General features: G+C 43.1%; 1 protein-coding gene across 2 annotated transcripts in view; it reads right to left on the bottom strand.

Moving 5' to 3' along the window:
- Positions 1 to 3,916: 3,916 nt before the first annotated feature.
- PAIP1 (poly(A) binding protein interacting protein 1) overlaps positions 3,917 to 9,620 on the bottom strand; it is a 51,389-nt gene continuing 45,685 nt past the window's right edge. For both annotated transcript variants that reach the window (XM_070743391.1, XM_070743390.1), the window contains exon 11: positions 3,917 to 5,567. In XM_070743391.1, the coding sequence (XP_070599492.1) occupies positions 5,465 to 5,567 (103 nt within the window). In that variant the 3' untranslated portion in view covers positions 3,917 to 5,464. The remainder of the gene's footprint in view (positions 5,568 to 9,620) is intronic.

The following is a 9,620-nucleotide window of genomic DNA, read 5'->3' as shown; positions in this document are numbered from 1 at the left end:
CCTACACCTTTTCGGACAAATGGCAGTCCAATTTCCTTTTGAAAGTCTCAATTGTTGGAGCTCTCACAACCTCTGAAGGCAAGCTGTTCCACTGGTTGATCGCTCTCACTATCAGAAATTTTCTCTTTATTTTCAGGTTGAATCTCTCCTTGGTCAGTTTCCATCCATTATTCCTTGTCTGACTTTCTGCTGCCTTGGAAAATAGTTTGACCCTCTCCTCTCTGTGGCAGCCCCTCAAGTATTGGAAGACTGCTATCATATCTCCCCTGGTCCTTCTATTGGACTAACCATGCCCAGTTCCATTTTTCATGTGTTTTAGTCTCCAGTCCCATAATCATCCTGGTTGCTCTCCTCTGCACTTTCTCAAAAGTCTCTACGTCTGTTTTGTAGCGTGACCAAAACTGGATGCAGTACTCTAGGTGTGGTCTGTCTTAAGGCAGTGCTTTTCAATTATTTTCTGTTAGGCGCCCCCAGGAATTAAACATTTCACGCCAATCAATGTTCCCTCTAATTTTTTTTCAGTGTGGGCGGAAAAGTATAGTGTCTGAGCGACAGTCCCTTTGGGACTGGGCGGCATAGAAGTATAAATAAATAAAGAAAGAAAGAAAACAAAATCTATTATTACTATCTTCTCTTTTTCCATCCCTGTCTCCTCCCCCCCTTGTGTGTGTGTGTGTGTGAACTCTTGAACCATTTCCAATAACAGGTGAGCTATTGGAAATGGTTCAAGAGTTCACACACACACACAAACGGCTGGGTTTTTTTCCTCTGTTATTATTTGGGTGCTCTTTACCATAGGCTTTAAATCAAGAGTCATTTCTCTCTCTTTCTCTCTCCCCCTCTTTCTCTTTTTCTCACTTTCTCTCTCATTTTCTTTCTCTCTTTCTATTGCTTTCTTTCTCTCTCTTTTTTTCTATCTCTCTTGCTTTCTTTCTCTTTTCTCTCTTGCTATCTCTCTCTCTCTCTTACTTTCTCTCTCCCCCCTCTCTCTCTTTCTCTGTCAGCAAGGGGGCTGCGAGAGCGCTTTCTCCGAGCGCTTCGGGAACGCCTGCCCTGCCTCTACTGCAGCCCCCTTGCTGAAAGCTCTGGACGAAAGCGCTCCCAGCAAAGGGGCTGCGAGAGGGAGAGGGCGGGCATTCCCCAAGTGCACGGAGAAAACCCTCTCTCACAGCCCACTGTCTGGGAGTGCTTTCATCCAGAGGAGAAGCCGCAGCCGCCACAGCTGCCACAGCCGCGGGAGAAGTTGCGCCCCAAGGCAGGAGGCGTCGGAGGAGAGGGGGCGGATCAGGCAGGCAGGGGGCAGGGCCGAGAGGCCAGGGGCGTGAGGGGGCCGGAGGCACCGTGGGGAGGCAGGAGCGGCTGCGGCTCCCTTTCCTCCTACTGCCGGCACCTTCCCGCCCCCCCCCCCGTGGGCTGGCAGGGGAATGGGGAGCGCGCGCCCGTGGAAAAGGGTGCGGGGGGGTATTTTGGGGCACGCGCGCAGCTTACAGGAAACGGTGCCATCCCAACTTTCTGCTGATGTGCATCTCACGGCCCATCCTGCCTGACCTGCCACCCCAAAATTGTGCCCCACCATGAGATACGAATCCTACCATACCGGTACCTCCATCGCGTTCCTTGGCGTTGTGTCCAGGGCAGCCTGTTCTAAAAGAAAACATCTCACAAGTTTGAGAAGTTTGATTGAACTTGCAAGATGTTTTCTTTTAGAACAGGCTGACTAGGACACAATGCCGACAAACGCAATGGAGGTACTGGTACAAGTGTCAGGTAGGATGTGCTTCCTACTCCCTACAGCAAAAAAAAAAAACAAAAACCATTCCCTGGGGTTATACGCCCCTGGCATTGCTCTGCCCTTCCCCCGGGGGGGGGGGGGTGACACCCCAGTATTTGAGAAGCACTCGTCTAAGGCTTTATAAAGTGGTATTAGTACCTTCCTAGACCTAGATTGTATCTATTAATGCAGTTTAGGATTGTATTGGCTTTTTTGGCTACAGCTGCATACTGCTGGTTCATATTTTTAACTGGTTGCCTACTAAGACTCCAAGATCTCTCTCACACAGTCACTGCTATTGAGTGTGGTTTCACCCAATTTGTATGTATATTTTTGGTTTTTCTTACCTAAGTATAGGACTTTACTTGTCTCTGCATTGAATTTAATTTTATTAGATAGGACTCAGTGTTCATGTCCTCTGGGGTATTAGCTATTCCTGCAAGCTTAGTATCATTTGCAAATTTAGCTAGTTCCCCTTCCATTCCCTCATCTAGGTCAGTTATGAAAACTTTATTATATCAAATCTGACACCAAGAACAGACTAACAGATGACCTGAGTGCTGCATGTGTTGCTCTCAAACTAAAAGTATGACCCAAGGTTAGACTAATTATCAGCATGCATACAAGAGCAAAAATTGTATTATTCAAAAGAATGCCAAATGCAAACTTTTACCTTTTAATAAAAAATTGTTTGTATCATTGAAAGCTGTTACTGTCCCCCCCCCGAGGTGGGTAAAATGAGGACCTGGATTGTGGGAGCAATATGCTGGCTCTGTTAAAAAGTGCTATTGCTAACCTGTTGTAAGATGCCCTGAGTCTAAGGAGAAGGGTGGCATAATAAACGAATAGAAACATAGAAGACTGACGGCAGAAAAAGACCTCATGGTCCATCTAGCCTGCCCTTATACTATTTCCTGTATTTTATCTTACAATGGATATGTGTTTATCCCAGGCATGTTTAAATTTGGTTACTGTGGATTTACCAACCACGTCTGCTGGAAGTTTGTTCCAAGGATCTACTACTCTTTCAGTAAAATAATATTTTCTCATGTTGCCTTTGATCTTTCCCCCAACTAACTTCAGATTGTGTCCCCTTGTTCTTGTGTTCACTTTCCTGTTAAATAAATAAATAAATAAAGACAAAATATGTTAATGTAAGAGTTGTTTTTTTCTAAACTAAAATCTCAGTATTTAGGTTGAATTGCCATGTTTGCACTTGCGATAAATATGTGGATTTTGGATTGCAGTTTGGGCATTTGGTCTCTAAATGTTTTGACATCACTGATCTAGGGCCACAGGTCCAATTGTTTATGCAGTAGTCACTGTTATTTCCTGTAGTCTCTGATGGACAATAAGTGAGACGTATCCAGTGTTTTTCCTTCTTATAAGCAAACTAGCCCCACAACTCATTGAAACTACCCCCCCCCTTAAACACTTGAGATTCCACCTCACAACATTTATTTCTTCTTGTCTTCCGTTATGTAATTTTTGTATTGTAAAACTTGGTACGTCCACAATGGCTGAGTTCAAATCACAGATTAAATGATGTCTCCAGTTAACTTTTTCAGATTGTGTAGTGTACAACCATACAGTCCTTAATATACTAACCAGTTCACACCACACACCTAGATGAGATGATGGTGGCTGGTTTGAAGTATGTCATCTAAATACTGGTCCTTGCAGAGGATTTAGTATTTTGTACTGTTGGAACTAAAACACAATCATACAGGGACAGATCCATGTGGTTCTCAGTCTTTCAATTTTAAAAAAACAACGCTATGTCCTGAGGATGAAGAGTCTGGAGCCCTGAAAAGCAGGAGCAATGTTTTGTGAGCTTGATTTTGAAGAGGGTGAACAAGGTTGAATCCAGTGAATATTTCAGCAAGAAACTATCAAGGAATATACATTTCTAGGCAGGGGAGATTGCAATTGAAAAAAAACCCAACATCTTGCCAGAAGGCAGTGGGAATATACCGCCCCCCATAGATGCACGCACACACACTGTTGGTCAATACAGATATGTACATGTAGTCATCAGGCCTTAAATGAGACTGACAGCAACCATTAAGATATTACTCCTCAGCACAGAAGAAAACAAGGAAGATTTAATAATAAAAATGAAAGCACTAAAGTAAATAAAACGTATCCAACAACAACAGTTTATTTTAATTTTTTTTTGCAAAATATGGTGTTAACTAAAAGCTAAACAACCAGAAGATGTAATTTTATACTAACTCATTTAACAGACACAAATTGTACCAAGTTATAACGGTGCAATATTAAACAGCACTATTTACATACATATTTACAACTTATGTCTTTGTATAAGTTATTTAACCTACTGCTCAGGAAGTTCAACACATTTGGTGTTAGGAAACAAGATTCTAGGTAATATAAAACAGTGAATAATAATGTTTGAAGTATCCTGGATAAAATTTTAGAGAAGAAAAAAAACCATGATTTAAAGGGAAGACATAATGAGTAGACAAATATCTTTGTAAACAATTTACTTGTTAAATGTGATGCAAACTAAAAAGAGACACAAGGGCTTTCCTTTTAGTATGCATTTCAAAGACAAATATTATGAGTTTTGAACTAAAAAAACAGCTTCTTTAAAATTTCAAAGTGAAAATCAACAGAAATGGCTGAATTCAGACATTATACATTGAAACCTCAAAAATAGCAAGCCCTCATCTTAGAGTCCAATATTGCTGGTATAAAAATCTAATTATCCTCTGCAAACATGGACAAAGGTCAGAGTCAGAATTTCTAGGCTGCTATCTGTGGATCAAGATTTAGAAAGCATCCTAAATCATGATTTTGTGGGGATTTTGCAATCTTCTTTACCTGATGAACCAGATATTTTTAAATAATCATGATTTTGAAGTAATCATGATTAGCATTAATCATTGTTTTGTCAACACATGCCTGATAATAAATAATGGCTAAAGCAAAAAGTGTTAATATGAAAATGGGTAAAGGAATAAACATGACACATTTCTAGTAATCTAAAACCATACTAAAAGATGACCAATATGACATCTAAAACTCAATAATAATGTTGAAGACAGCTTTGATGAACTGAAATATCAATTGACAATGTAGCTGTTTGAAAATTCAATTTTTGTGTACATCTCCAAATTCTCCTTGGGTGGTTACAATTTTCATGATTTGTAAAATATTGAGTAAATAATATGGCAACTTCATGAGCCTAAAAATGTAAGATGAATGCTACAAGGAAAGAATGTACAAATCCATTCCAAAAGCAAGTCAAAATGCATTGCGATTGAAAGGATTTTACTTCAGAAGTGTGAATTTTTAGTTCAATTCAATTTTTCAATTCAATTTATTAGATTTGTATGCTGTCCCTCTCCGAAAACTCGGGGCGGCTCACAGAATACTACAAATTTAATCTAAATTGAACTTTTAATGTGATGCGCCAAATAAATTTGTTACCGCAAAAACACTGCTTATTTAACTGTACATAAAATAAACTATGATATTTACATATTATTCAAGATAAAGAATTTCACTTTACAATTGCTTCTTTTTGGCAGTCTGTTTAACAAGAGGGAAATTGCATATTTGGAAAAACTTAATTTCCTTTGATATGGATTAAAGGATTTTCCATTTGTTTACTTATTGTCCATTCTATGCTTTTTTTTCAAAAAACCAACAATATTTATGTAAAACTTATTGTTTCCTCTTGCGTTCAGATTCTAAGCAAAATTTTTCATACGCTTCTTCAATTTCTGGATCCATCTCATCATCTTTTTCGTCATCATCATCAAAATATCTGCAATAAAATTCATGTTAAATACACATTTTTCAAAATTCAAATGTTAAAAACATTAATAAAAAGAAGATAAATACCAGTATTAATGTTATTATTCTATATTGTATAAGGTGAACACTGGCAAGCTCTCAATTGCAAAACATCTAAATTGCTTAAGTGCAAAGAACTCCACATTTATAAATCTTAGTATCATGAGCAAGAATGGTCCATTTAAATTCCTATGTACAAAACAAGTATTCTTTTCAGCAGGAAACCATCTACATTCCAGCTGCTAAGGTCTCTGCTGCACATTCAAATATAAATAGAGGAATTTATAGGATCCAAAAAACAGAAAATGATCAGATAGAGAAATGAACGGAAAGACAGAAATAATAATCTTAAAGTAGCTTTTTTGCTGCAGGGCCTAAAATATTATGAAAATATTCTTTTCAAAAGCAACTATTAGTAAAAAGAGCTCTGTAGATCTCTAAGGTATTGATTAATGTTACCATTTAGTAAAATATTAGTAAATAAAACTGAAAGAAGCAGTCGGTTGTATATAAATAGTTCGAATATTAAAGTATTTTCAAATTGATACATTTTGACAAAAATATTATTGAAAATAGCGTTGATTGCTTACCTGAACGCCTCTTCTCGTACGGTCAGCGGGTACAGCAGTCACATGGGTTGCTCCTGTCCAATCCGATGGGACTGAGCCTAGTATTAAAAAAGCTTGCTGGATCCGCCCCTTCCCCAGAATTCGCGAATCCGTAGACTAGGCTCAGATGTGAAGGCTCATTAGTGTTCAACTCTCATTGTTAGAAGAGAAATAGGTATAGAAGTCATAGAAGACACATACAAGGGAGGGAAGTGACTGCTGTACCTGCTCACCGTACGAGAAGAGGCGTTCAGGTAAGCAATCAATGCCTATTCTCCGTACTGAAGGAGCGGGTCCAGCAGTCACATGGGACATACCCAATAGATTGGTCCCTAGGGTGGGATTAGATTGCTATCGTGAGAGATAACGGATTGGAGTACTCTTCTGCCGAAGGCAGCGTCCGCTGAAGCATAAGAATCGACTTTGTAGTGCCTTATGAAGGAATTTGGTGAGGCCCAAGTGGCTGCTTTGCAGACTTCCTCCAACGGGGCTTGAGTCGCCCAAGCGGCAGATGTGGCAGCACTTCTGGTGGAGTGCGCTGTAATGTTCTTTGGGATGGAGAGGGAGGCTGTCTCATATGCTTTAGAGATGGTCCCTCTGATCCAACGGCCTATTACTGTAGAAGATGCTTTGGAACCCATGGATCTGGGAAGATAGGCCACGAAGAGCGCTTCGGACCTCCTAATGGGTCCTGTGCGTTGAATATAAGTTTTTTAACGCTCTAGTAAGGTCCAGAGTGTGCCATCTAATTGCCAGGGGATGCTCCCGTTGGAGACAGAAAGAAGGTAATACAATATCCTGGGATCTGTGGAACATGGAACTGACCCTTGGTAGAAAGGTGGGATCCAGTCGCAGAACCACCTTGTCCTGGTGGAACTGGCAGAGGTCCTGCCTGATTGAGAGGGCTGCCAACTCAGATATGCGTTGGGCGGAAGTAATCGCCACCAGGAATGCTACCTTAAATGATAGGTACCTGAGGGATGCTGATTTCAGGGGTTCATAGGGTGCCTGAGTGAGGGAATGAAGAACCCGTGGCAAGTCCCAGGAAGGATATCTGTGGATCTTAGAAGGCCTGAGATTGGCAATTCCTTTGAGAAATTCTTGAATTTCCGGGAAGGAACGGAGAGGCTGTCTGCGAGGCCCTGCCAAAACAGAAGAGATGGCTGCCAGGTGGCGCCGGATGGTGCTGGTGGAAAGGCCTTGATGGAAACCTTTCATGAGGAAGGAGATTATCCTGTGAATGGGAAGACACAGGGGAGATAAGCCTTCCTGCGAGCACCACTGATGGAATTTGGACCAAGTGTGGTCGTATATCCGATTGGTAGACCCTCTTCTAGCCTTCAGGATGATTTCCACTGTGTCCGGGTCATACCCTCGCAGGTCTATGTCTCTCCTGATAATAGCCAGGCGGTGAGGTGGAACCACTCCGGGTCTGGATGAAAGGAGGCTCCCTGCCGCAACATATCCTCCGAAACGGGGAGTCGCCAGGGGTCCTGGACGGACAGATGTTGAAGGTCCGCGAACCAGGGCCTGCGAGGCCAGTGAGGGGCGATCAGGATTACTCGAGCCCTCTCTAGGATGATCTTGTGGATCACGTCTGGGAGAATTGGAATTGGAGGGAAGGCATACAGTAGACCTGGAGGCCAAGGAATCCTGAGAGCATTGATTGCCTCTGCTCCCGGGGATGGAAACCTGGAGATGAAGCGAGGGAACTGGGCATTGGCTGCGGTCGCAAACAAGTCTAGTACTGGTTGACCGAACCTGAGGCAGACCTGGTGGAACAATGCCTGATGGAGGTTCCACTCTCCTGGATCTATAGTCGCTCGTGAGAGCCAGTCCGCTTGGACGTTGAGGCTCCCCGAGATGTGATCTGCTAGTAGCGACTGGAGGTGTCTCTCCGCCCAAAGGCCCAATTTTTGGGCCTGCCTCATGAGGGCCTTGGATCTGGTGCCTCCCTGTCTGCAAATGTGGCTTTTTGTGGCTATGTTGTCCGTAAGGATCAGAACATGCTGGTTGATGATGTGAGGTTTGAACTGTTTGAGGGCCAGGGAAACCGCTCTCAATTCTAGCCAATTGATGGGCCTGGAGGCTTCCTCCCGTGACCACGTGCCCTGGGCTATTAGGCCCTGGGCATGGGGCCCCCAGCCCGATAGGCTGGCATCTGTGGTTACTACAAACTGGTCTGGGCACCTGAATGGAGATCCCTTGTCCAGGGCTGGAGAAGTCCACCACTTGAGGGATCTGCGAACTGCCGGTGTAATGGTGATGCGACGAGTCGAGTTGCTGAGCCCCGATCTCTGAAATGGTAACAGAAGCCACTGGAGTTCCCTGGCGTGAAGACGAGCCCAGGGGATAATGCCAATGCACGACACCATTTTCCCCAGAAGGGAGGATAGGGTGACTATGGAGACTGACTGTTGAGATAGGATACGTGAAATAAGATCCAATATGCTAAGTTTTCTCTCAGAAGAGAGGAAAACCTGGGATATCTCTGAATTAATGATGGTTCCCAGATGTAGAATGGAAGTAGATGGCCTAAGGAGGCTCTTACTGAAATTTATGGAAAACCCATGGTTCTGTAGGACCGACATGGTGGAGGAGAGATCTGCAGCCACTCCATCCCTAGAATTTCCATGAATTAGAATGTCATCTAAATAACATAAAATATGGATGGGCGTGGCCCGAATATGTGCCGCCAGGGATCCCAAGAGCTTGGTAAAGACTCTGGGGGCCGAGGAAAGCCCAAATGGCATAGCCCTATACTGAAAATGTTTGCCCCGGAAGGCAAAACGTAAGAATTCCCTGTGGCATTTTGCAATGGGAATATGGAGGTAGGCTTCCGTAAGGTCCAGCGAGACCATAAAGTCCCCCGGATGCAGGGCGGCTAAGATGGAGGACAAGGAATGCATTTTAAATTTCCTGTATTTAATGAATTGGTTCAAATTCTTTAGGTCTAAAATGGCTCTCCAGCCTCCAGAGGTCTTAGGGACCATAAAGAGGATGGAGTAGAAGCCCAAGCCTCTCTGGAGAGAGGGGACCGGTTGGATAGCTTTAATAGCCAATAAGTGAGAAATAGCTTCCTCCATTCGGATACGAGATGGAGAAGAGCTGGGAGAAGGGCAAGAAATAAAACGTGTAGGAGGGAAAGAAATAAACTCTAAACGGAGGCCCCTTTCTACAGTGTCAATGACCCAGGGGTCCTTACAGGAACGGCGCCAACTGGTGGAGAACCAGGCTAGGCGACCGCCTATGGGAAAAGCAGAAAACTCACCATCTGGGTTTTTTAGAAGCTCTGGTCAAAGAGGCTCCTCTCTGGTAGCGGGAACCTCTGCCCCTGGTGTTTCTAGATTGGGATCGAAAACGAGGGGAATACTGACCTGGATTCCTTTGAAAGGCGAACCCTTGATCCTGTTGAC

The sequence above is a fragment of the Erythrolamprus reginae genome, chromosome 2 (genome assembly GCF_031021105.1).
Source record: "Erythrolamprus reginae isolate rEryReg1 chromosome 2, rEryReg1.hap1, whole genome shotgun sequence".
Classification (NCBI taxonomy): Eukaryota; Metazoa; Chordata; class Lepidosauria; order Squamata; family Dipsadidae; genus Erythrolamprus; species Erythrolamprus reginae.
This window is presented reverse-complemented; position numbering and strand designations above follow the sequence as displayed.